Below are 20,658 nucleotides of genomic sequence, written 5' to 3'. Positions count from 1 at the left end.
CCAGTGTACCAGTACTGCCAGAACCCAGCAGAGGCCAAGCAACACCCCCAATATGTACCTCTTGTTCCTACTCAGATATGGGAGACGTGTGTATGTGTCAGTTTGGCTAGATGGCAAGACTAAGTCGTGAACAAGGAAGTGCCCCCACCACCATCTCACAGAGAACTTGCTTGGTAGATGACAAGGCTTTTATAACCTGCATGTACTGGACCATCAACATGGTCCTCCAGTAAAATTAGTTACTAATGAGGATTTGTCCTCTTTTCCTTAGTTAGTTTTATCTTTTCTTATGTGACTTGAGCATCCTGGCCATAGAGCAATCAATTCCAAAGCACTGAGAAGTCTCCTTTGTGCCTGGTTCTGGGACTGTGGGCTCTTCGCAGGACTATGTGTTCGCTCTGATTCTGTGGGAGTACAAAGACACCACAGAACATGGTAATGGCTGTAGAATTCAGCTTCCTTTTAGTTAAAAAAATAAAGGACAGTTTTAGCCCTTATGTTTGAAAGTTTTCTGAGAAATGTCTGGTAAAATCTCAGAAACCAGGGGTGTTACTGAATAAAATTTCCAGTGGACAGAGTCATGAGTTCCATGGCTATGAATAGCTCCTTGTCATACTCAGGACTAGCTTAAGAAAACTAAATTAGGCACAATAAAATAAACCCTGCATATATGTATAATTTATATCAGCTGTAGAACTGAACTTTGTTGTTGCAGAATTTGAGTTTTCTTGAATTTTATTTTGGATTTTTAGCACTGGCTATAAACAGCCCTGGCTATTGCCTTAAGCTTTTAGCAGTTTTGTGTTTGATGGCTGCTAAGTAGTATTATAAGTGATCATAAATTTCAGGTAACTTAATCCCAAGGCACCAAGAATTGTTCTATAAAAACCCTCTATTTGCTGGAGTGAGGTTGCCTGAGATCAAGGAAGTTGAACCTCTTGAAAAACGGTATCCCAAGCTCTCTGCTGCAGTCATAGAATTTACTAAGGTGAGTTGCTTATTATTCCATTCCTTCTCTATTTTCTCTGTTCCTAAGATCTTTGATAATGAATTAGGAGAGAGAAATCATAAATGTGTTGTGAGATCTGAAATTTGAACTGGCAACTTGTGTTATGGAAGTGGCATAAAGCCCAGTAAGCTATCATAGACTGTGTATGCTCTAGTTCCAGTTCGTGCTTCAGACACAGAACTGAATAGGGGTGTAAAACATCATCATCTGTGATTGACAAGTAGTAGTGTGAGGCCTCTGGATTGGTCAGGTTTGGCATACGTACCAGAAGTCCAACCTTTTCTTTTGCCTGATGAAGAGACCTGTGCTTTCTGACTCTTGCACTTTGGCTTATATCACATTATATCATGTGTAATGCTATCTCAACCACATGTATGGAATTTCCAGCTGGCAATTGAATGAACCAAACTATATGTTTAACCTTCAAACCTCAGTGCTGAGTGGCAGGTCATACTGATTTCTTTTAAAGTGTGTGAGTATGAGTCTGAAGGTGTGTGTGTATGTGTTTTAGCCTTTTCCACCATACCATATCACAAGCAGTTTTTGAAAGTCCCCTCAGTTTCAAAAGTGGAAAAAAGGGTTGTTGCTACTGTTTGAGAAACACAAGCCTTTCTTGGGTGTGTGAAGCTAGCCATGCTGTTCTTTGGATTTTAGCTAATACCAAATAGATAGTGGCTTTTCTTTTTATTCCATTGTATTCTAAGAAAGGATTGTTTTTTAAAAAAACTAAGGGTGGTTTTTTAAAAAAATCTTATTTCAGCGGTGTCTGCAGATTGATCCAGACAAAAGGCCATCCTGTGCTGACTTGCTCCAGTGTGATCTGTTTATCAAAGATGATTTTGCCGAAAGGTGGGTTGAATTGTCTTGTTCAGTTGAACTATGCTGTACAAGGAAAAAATACAGAGATTTCCTGTGTGTGTAGAAAATCCACACATAAAACAATCCTATTTTAAACTGGAACTAGACATTCAGTAGAAATGCAAGATTTATTTCTTTTAAAATGTTGAATGCCACTTTCAATAAAAATTATTTCCAGGGGAGCTTACAAGTTAAAACAGCAAAAATTGATACAGTAAGCGGTCTATAAGAATAATATCTCCATTACCAGGATCCCTGTTAAATATCAGTCCATATAAAATGTGTGTACTTAAGTTTGAGGATCAGGGATAGATTGGGACTTCTCTTGGTGTACCGATCGCCCCACTGCTCAACAGAGTACCTAACTGAGCTGATGGACTTGGTCACAGGTTTGGTGTTGGAGTCCACCAGACTTGTGGTGTTGGGGAACTTCAGTGTTCATTTCTGGACCAATCTGTCCAGGGTGGCTCAGGAGTTCATAGTGGCCATGACAACTATGGGCCTATACCAAGTGGTCTTGGGACCGACGCACATTGCTGGTCACATACTTGATCTCAACTTTCGCTCTGATCAGGGTGGTGTTCCATCAGTGGTGACTCCTGTGATTTCCCCATTGTCATGGATGGACCACCATCTGGTTAAGGTTGGACTCACAATCATTTCCCACCTTCGCAGAGCTGAGGGGCCTATTTGGATGGTCCACCCAAGAAGGTTATTGGATCCAATAGGATTCCAAGAAGCCTGGGAGGGATTTAATGTTGGCTCTGCCGGCGATCCTGTTGATGCCCTGGTGGGAAACTAGAACAGGAAACTCACCAGGGCAGTAGACATGATCGCTCCTAAGCATCCTCTCCGACCCGCTTCAAAATTGGCCCCTTGGAATATGGAAGAACTATGGGGGCTGAAACTGCAGGGTAGATGACTGGAGCGCAAGTGGAGAAGACTCAACTCAAATCCGACAGATAACAACATGGAGCACATTTGAAGATCAATGCTCAGGCAATTTGAAGATCTATGCTCAGGCAAAAAATGCGATTCTTTTCTGCCTGTATTACATTTGCAAATTCATGTCCAGCAGAGTTGTTCAGGGTTCTGAGAGGGCTAGTAGTGCCCTCCTCCCTTTAATCAGAATCTGGAACCATTAATTACCCACTGTGAAGTATTTAATGAATTCTTTGTGGGGGAAATCTCTCATATTTGGGCCGACTTAGACTCAGTCTCCACAATTACTTCGTGTCTGATGTGGAAGTGTCCAGTGATGGTTAGGTTGAATCATTTCCAGTTTGTGACTCCTGAGGATGTGGACGAGCTGATTGGAATGGTGCAGCCTACCACCTGTTCTCTTGACCTTTGCCCAACATGGCTTATACGATCTGACAGAGAGGTTGTTGTAGAAGGCCTGGTAGAGATTATAAATGAGGGAGGGCAGGATGCCTCCTTGTCTTAAGGAAGCAATTATTATACCACTTCTGAAGAAGACTGCTTTAGATCTCTGAGTTGAGCAACTACAGGCCTGTCTCCAACCTTCTGTGGCTGGGCAAGGTAATTGAGAGGGTGGTGGCCTCCCAGTTCCAGACAGTTTTGAAGGAAACTGATTATCTAGACCCATTCCAAACTGGCTTTCGGACGGACTGTGGGGTGGAGACTGTCATTCGATGCTATTGACCATAGTATCCTTCTGGAGCGTCTGAGGGAGTGGGAGGCACTTCTTTGCAGTGGTTCTGCCCCTACCTCTTGGGCAGATTCCAGATGGTGTCCCTTGGACACCGTTGTTCTTCAAAATCTGATGGTGTCCCTCAGGGCTCCATATTGTCTCCGATGTTGTTTAACATCTACATAAAACTGCTGGAATAGATCATCAGGAGAATTGGTGTAGGGTGCTATCAGTATGCTGACGATGCCCAAATCTATTTCTCCATGTCAACATCATCAAGAGAAGGCATAACCTCCCTAAATACCTGCCTGGAGGCGGTGATGGGCTGGATGAGGGATAACAAACTGAGACTGAATCCAGATAAGATGGAGGTACTCATTGTGCAGGGTCGAAAATCAGGAGATAGCACTAGCAATAGCAATAGCACATAGAGATGAGTTTGATCTGCCTATTCTGGATGAAGTCACTTCCCTGGAAGGAACAGGTACGCAGTCTGGGTGTGCTTCTGGATCCAAGTCTCTCCTTGGTGTCCCAGGTTGAGGTAGTGGCCAAAAGTGCCTTCTATCAGCTTTGGCTGATATGCCAGCTGCATCCATTTCTTGAGATAAACAACCTCAAAATGGTGGTACATATGCTGGTAACCTCCAGACTGGATTACTGCAATTCACTCTATGTGGAGCAGCCTTTGTATGTAGTCCGGAAACCCCAGTTGGTCCAGAATGTGGCAGCCAGGTTGGTCTCTGGGTCATCTCGGAGAGATCATATTACTCTTGTATTGAAAGAGCTACACTGGCTGCCCATAAGTTTCCAGGCAAAATACAAGGTGCTGGTTATAACCTATAAAGCACTCAATGTCTTGGGCCCTGGGTGTTTAAGAGAATGTCTTTATCATGAACCTCACTGCCCATTGAGATCATCAGGAGAGGTCCGTCTGCAGTTGCCACTGGCTTGTCTGGTGGCTACTCAGGGATGGGCCTTCTCTGCTGCTGCCCCAAAGCTTTGGAATGCACTTCCTGCTGAAATAAGAGCCTCCCCATCTCTGACAACTTTTTAAAAGTCTTTTAAAGACACATCTGTTCATCCAGGCTTTTAATTAAAATCTGTTTTGATAGTTTTAACATTGTTTTTAAATATTGTTTTACATTTTTAAATTGTTGTAATGTTGTAACCTTTTCTGTTGTAATTTATTTTGCTTTGTTGAAAACTGCCCAGAGACATAAATTTGGGGCAGTATAAAAATATGTTGGTTGGTTAGTTAGTTTTGGGGCAGTATAAAAATATGTTTTGTTAGTTAGTTAAATAAATAAGCAACACATAAAACAATGCAAAATTAGGACCACAGATCAAAGCCAGCATTAAAATAGCTCAGCAGAGACTAAAAGACCTGGGAAAATAAAAAGCTCTTTGCTGGCACCAAAAAGGCACTGGCATAGGTGCCAGGCAAGCCTCCTTGAGATGAACATTCCACAAATGAGATACTATCACTGAGAAGACTCCTCCAGTCATCTAGTCACCTACCTCACATAAAATGTTGATGTCACCTGGAGGCATGGGCGTGGGGACAATGGAGCAAGAGGGGGTGACCATCCCTTAGCCACCAGGATTGGGGTGGTTGGCACTAAGTCATCTCTTTTCCCTTGTGCAGGGCACCCCCTTGCACCCTCCCGCACCCAGCCGGTGAATAGAGCGCTTTCCAGCTAGGAGCACGAAGTGAGCCCCTCTCCTCCCCAGTCAGTGTTACAATGAAATACTGGCTGGGCTTGGGGGAACAGCCTAGCCAGTCAGTATTTCAATGAAACGCTGACTGGGGAGAATGTAGCCACGCCCTCTGCATCTGATATAAGATGCAGGGGTCGTGGCCAGTACCAGGGATGGGGCCAGTCAGCCCCTGCAGAGTTTCCCCAGTCAGCTGTTTGTTGAATCTTTGACTGGGAGCTCCTTTCCCCGCCTCCGTTTTAACTTGGGCTTTAAATTGTTTAACTTGTTTAATTTTATTAGTCTCTTATTTTACATTGTATCTGTTTTATTAATATTGTGAGCCACCTCGAGCAGTAGTATACTAGAGGGGTGGGTCAATAAATATTTTAAATGAATAAATAAACTATGGCCCCATCCTGTAAGGAGAATATCTTACATCGTTCACATGTAATGTCCCATCCAAATGCAAACCAGGATGGATTCTGCTGAGTAAAGGGGACAACTCATGCCTACTACCAACTCAAACTTACAAGTCCAGCTCTCCTCCCCTAGCCCAAAGACCCCTATGGACCCATTGCAAGCACTTAATGTTGTGACAAACCCATGGTTGTCATGGTGGATATGAAATCTTTCACTGCCCTGGAATGCCTAAACTGTGCAAAGTGGGTGGTTGAGTAGTGTTGCAAGGGAAAGCAGTGAATGGAGTTACTCAACCCTTCCCCTGTTTGCTACATTTCCTGTGCTACCCTTTAAGTTGGGTGCTTGGTGAGAAAACATGAACTTGGAGCCCACCTGTAGAAAAACATTTTGGGGCAGGGAAGGTTAAGTACTTCCCATCTCACTCTCTACTTCCTCACTGCGAATGCTCCCACATGCTTCACCTTCCCAGTCAGAAGCATATTTTGGAATTCTGTGTTTGCTGCTGAATGTCTGTTACCAGCCTTATGTGGCCCCCCAAAACAGTATCTCAAATTGCTATTAAAATGCAATGAATTTACACAAATGATGGCTGATTCATATTAGCCACTGATTTTTTTGCTGTTTTGTGGTCATGTAAATGGTCTACTAATATGAGGAGTACAATGTGTGCACAAGAACCACAGACATTTTCAGTGCAGCAATTCCCATCATCATGGATCTTCTAAAATCTGTCTTTGGGATAATGGAAATTTTTTCACTTGAAACTTCTGGGTCACTAGTTCATACATTAGCTGCTCACATGAGTGAGTGAGAATGACTTGCTGTGGCTGCCTAGAACAAGAAAATGAGGTAGGTGAGCGGAGGGATGGAATGCAGTGCGATCTAAAATGTTTCTAAGTCCCTGGATCTTACCTCTCATCCTTGTCCTGATTGTCCCTCTCCTTCTAAAGTGCTGGAGTTTCCAGAGCCAGATTGCAATCTTCTCTCGGTACTTACTGTCCATGTTTAGGGAGGAGGAATGCTCTAAATAACCTTTCCACCCTCTCACACTCAGTTATAGGCATGGGCATTGCCTCACTGTTGGGGGAGGAGGGAAGTATATTCACTCCACTCCTTCTCCTATCAGCAGGAGCCAAAAGTCTGAGCTCCTCTCTGGGAGTCCACCAGTCCAACAAACCCCATCCCTGCTGATTGTCTCAACTTCGGCAGCCCCTGCCTTAAATAAAGCCCTACATTTAGGACACTCCTCCCCACTTCCAGCTTGCTCCCTCTTTCCTGGCCAGGCAAGTGGATGGGCCACCCAATCCCTGGCCTCCAAAGGGGACTTTCCAACTCCACCCCCTTCACTTGCATTTCTAAACCCGTTTGCAGCTGTGGAACTGATATCATCGCTATTCCATCTCCACCATTCTGCTGCCTCTTGGGCTGCACCCACCCATCCCCCGGCAACTATTGCACGTCACTCTGAGCCCTTCCTGACTCCTGAAGGGTAATTACTGGGGTTGTCCTGGCGTCTGGAGCCCCCTACTTCTCTCGGCACACTGCCATTTGACTGGGTAAACAACCCTGTCTCTCAGAAGAGGGTGGGAAACCCCGACACCTACCTTTCAGGGTTTTTAGGTTAAGATGGATAATATGTGCTGCTCCAAACTCCTTGGCGGAAGGGAGGGATATAATGTGTATGTGTGGTGTGTTTTAAACTTAGCATATATTTTTGTTTGGATATATTTGAGCAATCAGTAAAAGATTCATTTTGTACATTTGTTTTTTAAAACATGAAATCTAAGATTTACTCAGGAGCTTAAAGCAAAGATTCAAAAAGAAAGAGACCACCCATTGCCCAAGAAATCAAAAATAAGCAGGAAAGACAAAGATGACTCTGGTGATGAAAGAAAAATGCTTTTAATCCAGGTTTGTGAAACTCATTTATTTCTTTTACATACAAGTGCTGAATATTCATAAATGAAGATGCCTCATTTCGAGTCAGACTATTGGCCCATCTAGCCTAGTACTCTCACTTGTACTGGATCCCCAAGGTCTTGGTTAGAGATCTTTTCTCGCCCAGCTACCTTAGGTCCTTTTAACTGGAGACGTGGGGCATTGAGACCTTCTGCATGCAGAGCATGTGTTCTACTACTAAACTATGGCCTGATGTTATGGCTCAGACTTCTGACTCAGAAGAGTCAGAGCATGAACGGGAGGATTCTCCTGCTAGTGAGGGTTCAGAGGCACAGCAACAGGATTTGGCAGGAAGACCAGACTCTGGAGCCGAGGATTCAGAACAGCTGCCAGACATGATTCCTGATGAGGAGGAGGCTGGGATTTCACCTGTCTTGAGAAGACGTCTCAAGAGGAAAGCTCAGTGGGAGACATGTAGGCACAGGAGATCATAAGAGAGGAAGCAGAAGTGCCGACACAGGGAAGGCTAGTTCTCTTGAGCCATATATATTTAGCAGTCTGTCAATTGCTCAGATGCTGTTAGCTACTTTCACTGATCGCAGACCGTGTGCTATTTTGAATTCCCAACTTTTCCTAGTTCCAGTTTGTCCTTGTTTATTTTATTTATTTATTTATTTATTTTTGCATTTTTATACCGCCTTTCGTTAAAATATAGCCCCAAGGCAGTTTACAAAAGTTAAAAACATACAATAAAAACAACATGCTAAGAGTATAAAAACATATAAAAACAGGCATAAAACAATACAACAAATAAAACATATAAAAACATATAAAAACAGGCATAAAACAATACAACAAATGTTTGTGCTTTCCTGCTTTGTTCCGTTAATTCCTTGTTCTGGTGTCCTTCGTTCTTTTCATTCCTTGCTCTGTGTTTTCTTTTCAGTTATTACTCAGTTATTGTTAGAGGGGGGTACCTAGTTCAGTTCAGGGGACTTAATTCATTTACCATTTTTCTTTAGGAGCCTTTTATTTTCCTTCGTGTAGCTTCGCTGCTACTTTCTGTTAACTCACAGGGAGAGTGCTGAAGGGGATTGTAAATCCTGTTGGGTTAGCCGAGCTAACAGATTTGCAACATCCTCCTGTATTGTATGTTTTCTGTCTTCTTTTAAATCCTTCCTCTACCATCATTTTACATAAATAGGAAATGAACATCCCCATCATTTTAATTACAATGAAGGTATGACTTTCTACATGTTTGAGATAAAGATTCTTTGAAAACTATTTCTTGTCATTGACACTAGCTGATTCCCCCCCCCATCTGCATTTCAGTTGCACATTCCCCTACCCCACACCCCACAGGTAGGCACTAGAAAGTCTGCATGGGGCTACTATGTGATAACTTCAAATGTGTTTTAGCCTGCTAACTGAGAAAAAGAGCACAAAAGAAATAATGAGGTCAGCCTGACATCCCATGAATGGAAAAATATAATATATAACAATTGGTCTTTAAAAAAACTATTGTAATTGTTGAGAACACAAAACAAAACTGAAGTCCTCTTCTTCAGACAATTAAAAACTAATATTGTTTTTATGCAATCACACAATAGCTTTGCTTTGGAGAAAGAGATATGTTTGCAAGAGTTAATATTTTAATACGTCATATTTTTAATGGGTTTGTGATTATTCCAGAAAATCTTATGTTTGAAGACTGACTGGATCCCTGCTTATGTATGTATTACATATATAGTCTATCCTTCCTTCAAGATGCTTAAAATAGTGTACATGGTTCATTTTCTGTTATATCCTTACAGCAACCTTGTGAGGAAAATCAGGTCAGCTGGCCCAAAGTCACCCAGGTAAGCTTTATGGCTGAATGGAGATTTGGACAGGAGTCTTTTTGTTCTTAGTCAGACTCTCTAACCACTCAACCACACCAACTACCAATATACTACTTAGTGATGGCTAAAGCTGTGGAGGTGTCAGAATGGTTAGTGGTGGGTTTTGGACGGCCATCATCACAACTGCTACAAAAAGCTCCAGACCTCTGTTGCTCTGCAATCCTGGTAAGCCTCCCCCAAACGTTTAGGCTTACTTGAGTAGCGAGGCAGTGCCAGCGATCCAGTGCACTTCACAGTGGCCACATTTATAACTGCTATGTTTTTTTAACAATGCAATGTAATGCTAAGTGTTTAAAAAAGATGGCAGCTACCATGAAGTGCTCCAGACTTCTGCTGCCCCGCTGCCTAACTAAGCCACCACTACTAGCATTTAGGGAACCCACCAAGGCACTTGGCCGAGGGTCCTCTAGAACCTGGCACCAACCTTGCTGTGCCTTATGAGTGACTCTTGTGGAACATGAAGCATGGGGCTGATTGTGCTTTGCTGAGGAGCCTCATCTATATTATGACTGCAGCAGTTCAGTTCCTCCCTCTCCCTCTCCTCTTGTCCCTTCAAGAACCTCCATAATGTCAAGTTTTGCTTGCATTTTAGGGTTTTCAGTTTTTGAAAAGCTTTGCTTTAAAGAAAATATAGACCGGTTCTAACAAGGAGCCTAAAAGCTCATGTAAATTTGCATTATCTGTCTCTTTTTTAAAACATCATTTAAACAAAAATAATAGACTTTAGAAATGGGTCACAACGCATGATTTTAGCATGATTTTGAGGAATTGGGAGAGAGGGAGCTCTGTCAAGATTTAAATAAGAGCTCCTCTTATCTCTTAAATGATGGTGCCTTCTATCTTGAAGTTCCTGGTAGTGATACAGGTTTGTGGAATTTCAGTATGACATTGAGTGGATAATTAGTCTGCAATTAGTGCTTATTGACTAGCGAACTACTTGGATTTTTTGAAGAGATTGCACAAATTAAATAACTATTTAACAAAATTAATCCATTTAACAAAGTCAACCACTATTTGTGGTGATAGAGGCTGGACTCTTTAGTAGCTGGCCTGATGCCTCTGGCAAAATCACAAAGAAGATACAGAACAGATGTAGAATTAGAAAGCATAACGTTTATGCCCAATTCTTTATGAGAACTACTACGAAGAAGCCGTCATTTAAAGATGCAGTTTGTGAAGTTTTTTGAGGAAGATGATTTTTTAGAGAGTATTCATGGCAGGAGGATAAATTCCTCCTCAGATGTGGTTCAACAAGAAGCAGCTTCTTTCTTTTCACTGGCTTACTTTCCATGCAGTGTGCCACCACAGAAAGGGGATGCATGCTCATTGGTTCCTCAACAGCTAAGAGCCTGTCCTCTATGCTAGTGTGGATGGGGTCTCCTGTGTGTGCACTAAGCCATATGTCTTCACTCCTGAGCCACTCTTCTGGCTCTCAACTGTTACAGAAGCCTTGTGTATGTATCCCCTTTCCATGAATGGCATGCAGCACAGCAACATGTAAGTCATTGAAACATCAAACATGTTGAATCAATAAGTGCTCAATTAGATGTACTGAAAGTGGAGGCCGGTCAATTTAATGCCTAAGAAGTACACCAGGAATTAGCTTTTTGAGAAAGGAGTAAAGCAGCTTTAGAAGTTAATGAAGATATATGAGAACAAGATGTACACTTGGACACAAATCCTGAAGTGATAGGTTCAGTGGGCTTGTGCAAGAACTGATTGCGGGAAATTCTTGGGCATCTGCACCTGTAATAACTCACTCTGTTATTCTTTTTATCTGCATCAAGGTGGACATTGCAGGTTATGGTCCCTTTCTGTCTCTCCCACCTCTGCCCATTTTCACTGCCCCGCCCCCAAGTGCTTAATGTGCACATCAGAGAAAGCAATGTTTACTCCCCACCCCACTGCCAATTTTGTTGTTGCTGCAGCACTTCTGGTTTACTGTTCTTTTACAACATTCCTTCCCCCCACCCCACCCCACCCCACACACAGACACACAGACACACACACACACACTTCTCTCGAAATTCCTGTGGAGCTTTGAACTTGATTGAAAGAAATCAAATGTCTCCTTGTTCTCTGGACTTTGCTAATGATGTCTAAAGGAATTACTTCCTAAAAATCTTGCTATATTGTTTCCCTTTCCTACTGCTGCATCATCCCCATCTAGTGACTTGACTTCAGTCCTTTACACACTTTCTTGAGATTAAGTTCCACTGAAGTGAATGGGATTTACCTCTAAGTAAAGATGTATCAGTTGTACTTCTGGGACCACAACTTCATTTTTTTAAAAAATCTCAGATTGCTGATCCTTCGTTCTTTAATTACTGGGTGCGGGGGAGAATAACTACGTTGGTGCAAATATTGCATATATATTTTTAACAATTAAATGATCCTGGTGGAGATCCAATAGGAGAGCAGAGGAAGAGGTGGTAGTAGTGGTAGATCACTAGGAGTTTCAATCTTAAGAAGAGGGTATGGCTATCCTTGTATCTTTCCCCAATGCTTCACTCATAGGCTAGAATGGGAAATCACTAAAATGATTATAACCATTTTGTTTCTTGTCAGAGTGAGATGAAAACTAAATGCATGGCAGACCTTTGTGATGCCATTATACTGTAGTATTTTCATTCAGGTAGCTCAAAGAATTTTTATCTGGCCACACCAAGGTTTGAGGCTTGATTTCTGGCTATCTTAATATCCTGATCTTGGAGTAGTGAGAGAGGTAAACAAGGTTACAAGCACATGATGCTTTGAAGTGACTAGTTCTTTGCAACACTGAATCAAGAGCAACAGTAACAATCATTTGGAGGAGGGACCCCCACACACACAGACACTCACAGGTTGTGATGGAGAGAGAAAGCAGCATACGTAGCTGGAAGGGGAGAAAATGTTTCTCTAAAGACTAAATAAAAGCACAATTGTGCAAGAACAATACAATAAAATCCTTGAGAGTCAGACCTTCCATACGTCACCATCTATGCAGGCAACCACTTCTCTGCAGGTTGTGCTATGGCCATCCACACCCTTCCTTCCTTGTGCAAAATGTTGCACTGTGCATTCATGTTAGAGAAAAAATAATGTTGAAAAAATACTCTTTCCCCCACAAATTGGATGACTAATAGAGGCCAAAAAAATCAGGAGGGGCTGTACATCATCTAAACCCCCAGCAGCACCAGCACCAGCAGTAGGAATCAGCAAAGAAGAATTTATCTTCATCATGGAATATGTCATCATATGGAAAGTTTCTTGGCAATAGGCAATCCAAGATATTTCTGGAATCCTTCACTTAACAGCAGTAAATTCATTCTTACTCCTGCACTAATTCATTTTTAGTACTGTGGCACTTATGTTTTGAAACAGGACTTCAGCATGGATTCAAAGATCAAAGACTCCAAACTGTTTAGAATAAAATTGTCCAAGGATGACCTAGAAAAAGCTGACAGATCTTCAAATACAAGTTTCCTGCATGAGACTGGAACTGGACAGGTCAAAGCAATTCCACCTACAAGTTTCAAGGACTTGAGTAACAGTCTGGATTATATGAAGAATCCCAGCATGGTGATTCCTCCCATTATGCAGAACTATTCCATGATGACACCAAGCATCAGTGGGACTTCTGGCATGGGGACAAAACCAGGAACCCATAATTACAGGTACAAATTAGAATAGAGCAACCAAGTTTATGGCAACACTGCAGGATTACTTAACTTCATTCTAGCACAATTCAAGTTCTGCCTTCTTAGAGTCTGTCTTTGTACCCTGCCTAATCTCAAATAAGGAACACTTCACAAATTGTTTATCCAGATGTACACCTGAGGTTTTAAGTGTACATCTAAAAATATAAACATGAGAATGTGAAAACATGTATCTTATGGGAACACTGGCTCATCAGAGTGCTGTGCTTTGCTGCAACTCCCTATTGAGCATGTAGACCGTGGCAAACCTACAGTGCTGAGAAAATGTTTGTGAACCCCCTAGGATGGTCTGTACGTTAGCACAATTTTTATTTAAAACAAGGCTAGATCCTATGCTAAATCTTGATAAGAGAGAAAGGCAACCCCAATGAATAAGTAACTCTGGCAAAAAGGATATATTTTGAATATTCACTCAACAGAAAGATTCAACAACAGGCATCCTTGTGTGAAAATATGTGAACCTTTCATTCAGTAATTGGTGGCAGCTCCTTGAGCATCAATAATTGCAACTAAACATTTCCAGTAACTGGTGATCATTCTCCCACATCGGCTTGGAGGAATCTCAACCCATTCTTCCATACAAAACCTTTTCAGCTCTGTGACATTTGAGGGTGTTTCTTTGTATGATCAGCTCTCTTCAGCTCTTGCCACAATAGGGTTTAGGTCAGGACTTTGACTTGGCTGCTCCAAAACACAAAACCTCCTCCTTCCTCCTCCTCCTTCCTCTTCCTTGAATGTTTAGGGTCATTGGCTTCCTGCATGGTCCACTTTCAGCTCAGCTTCAGTTCTTGAACAGCTGGTCTGACAGTATCCTCTAGAATTTTCTGATATGCAGCAGAATTCATGGTTCCATCAATGATGGCAAGCCATTCAGGTGCAGCAAAGCAGCCCCAAACCATGATGCCTCCACCACCATGCTTGACAGTCATAGGAACATAGGAAGCTGCTGTATACTGAGTCCATTTTTGATTCATCTGTCCAGAGAGCATTATTCCAGAAGCCTTGTGAGTAATCCAGATGCTCCTTGAAAAACAGCCAAGCAGCAATGTTATTTTTAGAGTGCAGTGGTTTCTTCCTAGCTATCCTCCCATGAACACTATTCCCATTCAATTTTTTCCTGATAATTGATGCATGAACCCTCACATCAGTCACAGCGTGAGAGGCCTGCAGATCTTTCGGTGTTAGTCTGGGGTTCCTTTTGACAATGTGGGTGGTTTCCCATGTTGCTCTTGGGGTAATCTTGGCAGGGCAACCACTCCTGGGTAGAATTACCGTAATCTTCAACTTTTCCTATTTGTAGACTGCCTGACAGTGAATGGGTGAAACCCCAAGTGCTTAGAAATGGCCTTGTAACCCTGACTAGGCAGATGAGCATCAACCACTCTTTTTCATAGGTCCTTTGGAATTTCTTTTGATTGTGGTATAACAAGTTCCCACTGACTGTCATGGTGCAGAGCTAACATTTGGAAATTTATATAGGATAGGTTGCCCAAACTCAGTCATGCAGATTTCCTCTGAGGGGTGGTTTACTTGTTACCCATTTAGTTAGGCCCCCTATTGTAATTAGCCCATTAACTGTGCTAGGGACGCTAGGGGTTCACTTACCAGCTCACACACGAATCCTGATTTATTCTGATTGTTCCCACTTTGTACATTATTATGTCTCAAGAAATGCAGTATTGTTTAATTCAGTCCTTTTATTGCATTAGGAAAGTCTGGTTTCGATTACACAAAGAGCATCATGGTCAGACCTTGCAGTGTGATTCTCATTATTCTACTTTGGGTTCACAAACTTTTTCTCAGCACTATACGTCCCTGCATAATATGTGAAATGTTCATAATATGTAGCATTGTGTATTGCTCTGTAGAATGTTCAAAGTGCTTCACATGCATTATTTTAGTAATACTTATAACATCCCTGTAAGTTATCATTAGGCCCATATTACAGAAAGTCCTTGGGTAATGGCCAAAGCTGAGGGATTGAACATGACTTGCCTTCAGCCATCTAATAAATCTATGTCTAAGGTGAGATTTGAACCATGGATTTCTCATAGCTTCAGGACCACACTCCTGTAAGTGGGTCAGCCTTGGTGATGTATGGCTGTGGTTAGCTTTTCTGGCTACCATCCTTCAGTATGCCTCGTTATGAGTAAATAAGCTTAGGGCCTCTTTACATGCCCCACTGCCTGTTAAGATCATCTGGAGAGGTTCGTCTGCGGTTGCCACCAACTCATCTGGCGGCTACTTGGGAACTGGCCTTCTCCGTTGCTGCTCCTAGACTTTGGAATGCTTTCCATGTTGAAATAAGAGCCTCCCCATCTCTGGCAACTTTTTAAAAAGCACTGAAGACACATTTATTCACCCAGGCTTTTAATTGTATTTATAGTTTTAAAATTTTTAATACTAGGTTTAAAATGTATTTAATGTTTTAAATGATTTTAATTGTTAATTGATTTGATGTTTTAAATGATTTTAATTGTAAACTGCCCAGAGACGCAAGTTTTGGGTGGTATAGAAATATCTTAAACCAACAGGTATTTGAATAATTGCTGCTTGTCCCTGTCTCTTCTTCCCTTCAAAGTTTCAGAAATTTGGGATCTGGATCAAGATCCACCAAAATCCATAAGAATGGGTAATGGCCCTGCACAGGACTCTCATGGTAGAATGCCGCAGCTTGTTGAGACGATCAAGCCACGCCTACAATGTGCTGTTTAAAGGCGGGCCAGGCACCATGTTCTTCAATTCTTTTCCAACCACCATTGAGTTCAGTCCTCAGGCTGCCGCTCTTTGTCAGTAAAGTTCTTCCTTGTGAATTCTTATGTAAAATATAACAGACTATTTATCGGTTTTTAACTTGGAACGGCTTCCGGACTTCGCTGGTGTCTTTGACTTTGGAATGGACTTTGACTATCCTTAAAATGTCTGAGGAAAAACGGAGTTTTGAGAGATGCAGAGGCTGTAATGCCAAGCTTCTCTCAAAGGGCCTCCACAACCTATGTTTGATCTGCCTAGTGAAGGAGCACAATGTCTCTTCTTGCAAGATATATTTAGCTTTTTACAAGCAGACCAAAAAAATTGGACTTTGCGGATTCACGCCACCATTTATGATGAAGTGCTAAGCCCTTCGACATCGGGGGAACCCCGCCCTACAGCCTCATCGTCGACTTTGAGGGATTCTGCATCGGCATCTAAGCTCCCAGCTTCGAGACCACAACCATTATTATTATTATTATTAACATATTTTTATGCCACCCAAAACTTACGTGCCTGGTAACAACAAAATAAAAACATTAAAACATTAGTTAAAAACAAAACAAGAAATTTAAAATATGACATTTAAAATTTTTTAAAACAATATTCTAAAATAACATTAAAAACAATCAGAACAGTATCCGTTAAAAGCCTGGGTGATCAAGTGCGTCTTTAAAGACTTTTTAAAAATTGTCAAAGATGGGGAGGCTCTTATTTCACTAGGGAGGGCATTCCAAAGCCTCGGAGAAGGCCTGTCCCTGAGTAGCCACCAGACGAGCCGGTGATCTCAATGGGCTGTGGAGTTCATAACGAAGAAGCCGTTCTCTAAAATACCCTGGGCCCAAGCTGTTTAGGGCTTTATAGGTTATGACCAACACCTTGTATTTTGCCTGGAAACATATCGGCAGCCAGTGTAACTCCTTCAATACAGGAGTAATATGGTCTCTCCTAGATGACCCAGAGACCAGCCTGGCTGCCGCATTCTGAACCAACTGTAGTTTCCGGACTACATACAAGGGCAGTCCCACATAGAGCGCATTACAGTAATCCAGTCTGGAGGTTACCAGCAGATGTCCCACTGTTTTGAGGTCGTCTATCTCAAGAAACAGGCGCAGCTGGTGTATCAGCCGAAGCTGATAGAAGGCACCTCTGGCCACCGCCTCAACCTGGGGCACCAGGGCGAGACTTGGATCCAGAAGCACCCCTAGACTGCATACCTGTTCCTTCCGGGGAAGTGTGACCCCATCCAGAACAGGCAGATGAAAATTGTCTCTCGAGTTTCAACCCCGCACAATGAGTACCTCCATCTTATCTGGATTCAGTCTCAGTTTGTTATCTCTCAACAATAATCGATATTGACCTTGACATTGGCATCCTTTCGGATCCCGAAGATTTCTTCGAAGTCCGCTCCTGCTTCAACACTAGAGCATTCAAAGTAGAAAATGAAACGGATGGGATTGAATTATCCTTCTTCTCGAAATAAATCCAAAACAGTAGACTTGACAAAGGAAAGGACACCATCCAAGTCCGGCCTGCAGACTTTGCCTTTGAAATCCTCAACCTCTGAAATTAGGGTTGACAAACACTGAGAAACCCGACCTCAGAGGGGAAGGATCAACCTACATCGGAGAAGCCGAGAGTTCTTGCTGTTGACTATTACATCACCACCAAGATTGTCGACATCAAGAGCCTGCTCTCTGTCTCCAACTCCCTCTCCAATAGACTCTTTTTACTCCGTCGACATCGCCGGATCAACATCAAAAGACCACATCAGTGTCAACCCGAATTCCATTGACTCCAAGAGTATAAGTTCCACTTTCTACTTTAAACATGCCTGTGCTCTCGGCATCGAGGTTAGTGACTCCACAATGCCAGGCCCCCATACTGACTTTCGATGTCGACAAGGACAATGGGGATACAGTGTTGGATCCTACCACTGCTCACAACTTGCTTTTTATACTCAACTCCAACTCCAGTACTCCTTCGACATCCACATTTAAAGGTTTCCCTCCACGATCTTCAGAGGTTGGAACTCCTAGGGAATCGGTTGCAGCACAGCCGTTAGTCCACCATACACGGGCAATGGGTGTGCTGACTGCTGCCCATTTAGCAGACTCTTCATCGTGGCATTCATGTGACTTTCTCACATTTGTCGGCTTTCTCACATTTGTCGGCTGCATTGGCTTCGACACCTTTGCGGACCAGATCTCTCAGTTTCCCTTATGATTTCCAAAAAGACCAACCCTGGAAATCTTCACAGGCCAAACCTTATCTACCACTAACGACTGATGTGACTCCAGTTAGAACCATACCAACCCTAGCTGGACGTGATGTTTTGGTCTTACCATCTCAGCCTGCTATAAACACTGTTTCAGTGGCAACAGAGACGGCTGTCTGGCTACCTGTAAAAGATTTAAAAGATACAGCTGCACAGACTTTGTTCCCAGAAGCCTAGAGGTGGGGACACAAACACTGGCTGTTCCTGCTTTATGAGAAAAGACTACTATCGAGACACAAACATACGTACCACCTTCACTGCCTCACTCACTTTTGGATCACCGTGGCTCTTCTGACCTTGAGTCCAATCCAGATGACCCAGAAAGCAGGGCAGATCCTCCAGTTGACGTACCTCCAACCAACCACATCTCCCCTAATGAGGAGATGAAAGCATAACACCATCGCCATTAGGGAAATGACTAAAGTGCTAGGACTCTATCTCAAATCCAAACTGGCCACTATAGATGACCCTGTGTATAATTTTATGACTGTCTGAATCAACTCAACTCATGGCTCTGCCAGTTCTCCCAGTCATTTCAAAGGCTTCGCAGTGTGTGTGGGAAGTAATCCATACTTCGACGTCCCACTTCTAAGCGACTGGGGAGCTTATATTGGATTCAGGGGAAAGACAATGAATACCTTCTGAAACATCTTGCTCCCAATTTCCTGGTTATTGACTGCACCACTTCATCATCTTCTGTGTCTGGTCGGTGGCATACTACGCCTGCAGACAAAGAGGGGAGAAAAATGGATATTTTGGGAAGATAGAATTATTCCACCTCGTTCCTATCCGTCAAGATAGCAAACTATTCGGCGTGCATGGCAAAATACACCCACGGCTTATGGGAAGATCTACAAAATGCCCTAGAGGTCCTCTCCCTGGAAGAATTTAAAAAGCACTTTCAACAAACATCAGCCATTGAGCACTGCCAAGCACCTGGCCCAGTCCGAATCGTGCTCCTTGGCAATCTCCCTACGGAGGCACGCCTGGCTTCGCTCAACCAACTTGCAGGGCAGTATGAAAGATAGAATTGAGGGCTTACCTTTCAATGGTAAGGGCCTTTTCAGCAAGGACACCAACTCCACGATGGAGAAAATGAAAAAATCTGAGTTTACCGCCAATACTTTCACCACGTCAGTGTCTACCTATTCCTATGACTCCAAATACTGTCCCTTCTCCAAACAAAAGTCCATATTCAGATAACAGGAGCTCCGTGACTTTAGGAAGCAATACCAACCTTATCATAAACGCCTTTTTCACAACAAGGTGAAATATAATCAATCCCAGCGTCCGAAGCAGACTGATCCTCAGAAACATTTTTGAGGTTCTAGTTCACCCACTGTCACCTCTACACTCCTCTCCCTTCCCACCACCAGGGGCCTCAACATCTTGGAAAGTGAGACAACACCGGACTCACGAGTTCTATTCTGCCAGCATCCAACATCAGCTGGCGTGCCATGCCCCTGCATGGCACCACATAACAGGCCGATGGGTCCTGAAGATCATATCACTCAACCCTCCCAAGTGTTATTGGAAGAAGTGAGGGAGCTTTTATTTATCTATTGATTGATGGATTGATTTGATTTATATACCACCCTTCCATTGTTTGGCTTATGGCCGCAAATAAAATGATTCTGATATACCACCCTTCCAAAAATGGCTCAGGGCGGTTAACCAAAGGGTCTATTGCCCTGGTACAGTGGGTACACAGACAGGAAGGGTTTTACTCCCGTTACTTCCTGATCCCAAGGAGGGATGGTCCATCATGGGTCTACGCCACCTCAATAAATTTGTCCATGTGCAAAAATGTTTCATGATAGCGTTACAAGAGATCCAACTCTTCTATATCAGGAGAACTGGTTTGTGATGCTGGATCTCAAAGACGTGTATTTCCAAATTGGCATCAGGACAAGACACAGAAAATATCTGAGATTCACAGTAGGAAATCAAGTGTACCAATACACAGTCTTACATTTCGGGCTTGCCACCACCCCTAGGGTGTTTACAAAATGTATGGTTGCAGTGGTAGCCTACCTGTGAACCCAGGCTATATCAGCCTATCCATACCTGGACACTGGCTCTTGACTTCCAAAGACAGAGAAGAGTTATATTCTCAGACAAAGTACGTTTTATCTTTCCTCCAAGACTTGGGGATCCAAGTCAGTTGGAAAAAATCCAAACCAAAGCCAGTTAATGTTATCAACTACATTGGAACAGTCCTAGACATGGAAGTCAGGAAGGCATACTTACCTTGGGAATGCTTCCAGTGCATCAGGGACGTGGTTCTCCATTTCCATCAGCATCCATCCCAACCGGCCCAACTCATTCAAAAACTCCTAGGACTTAAGGTATCCTGCAACACAGTGGTGCGACATGCCTGGTTACAACTTTGTAACAATATGTGCAAGTTACAACTTTGGTTTCTGTCGGTCTTCCACCCGAATGTGGATTGTCAAAGCCTACGTCTAGTGCTCCCAGATCAAATTCTACAC

The 20,658-nt window shown here is 42.8% G+C and overlaps 1 protein-coding gene across 15 annotated transcripts in view; it reads left to right on the top strand.

Moving 5' to 3' along the window:
- CDKL2 (cyclin dependent kinase like 2) overlaps positions 1-20,658 on the top strand; it is a 60,054-nt gene that overhangs the window by 21,759 nt on the left and 17,637 nt on the right. For 8 of the 15 annotated variants that reach the window (XM_053259607.1, XM_053259605.1, XM_053259608.1 and 5 more), the window contains 6 exons: positions 849-988; positions 1,770-1,858; positions 7,427-7,550; positions 9,231-9,269; positions 9,353-9,397; positions 12,776-13,095. In XM_053259607.1, the coding sequence (XP_053115582.1) occupies positions 849-988; positions 1,770-1,858; positions 7,427-7,550; positions 9,231-9,269; positions 9,353-9,397; positions 12,776-13,095 (757 nt within the window). The remainder of the gene's footprint in view (positions 1-848; positions 989-1,769; positions 1,859-7,426; positions 7,551-9,230; positions 9,270-9,352; positions 9,398-12,775; positions 13,096-20,658) is intronic. The other 7 variants (XM_053259612.1, XM_053259617.1, XM_053259614.1 and 4 more) reach the window with 7 other exon arrangements.

The sequence above is a fragment of the Hemicordylus capensis genome, chromosome 6 (assembly GCF_027244095.1).
Source record: "Hemicordylus capensis ecotype Gifberg chromosome 6, rHemCap1.1.pri, whole genome shotgun sequence".
Lineage (NCBI taxonomy): Eukaryota > Metazoa > Chordata > Lepidosauria > Squamata > Cordylidae > Hemicordylus > Hemicordylus capensis.
This window is presented reverse-complemented; position numbering and strand designations above follow the sequence as displayed.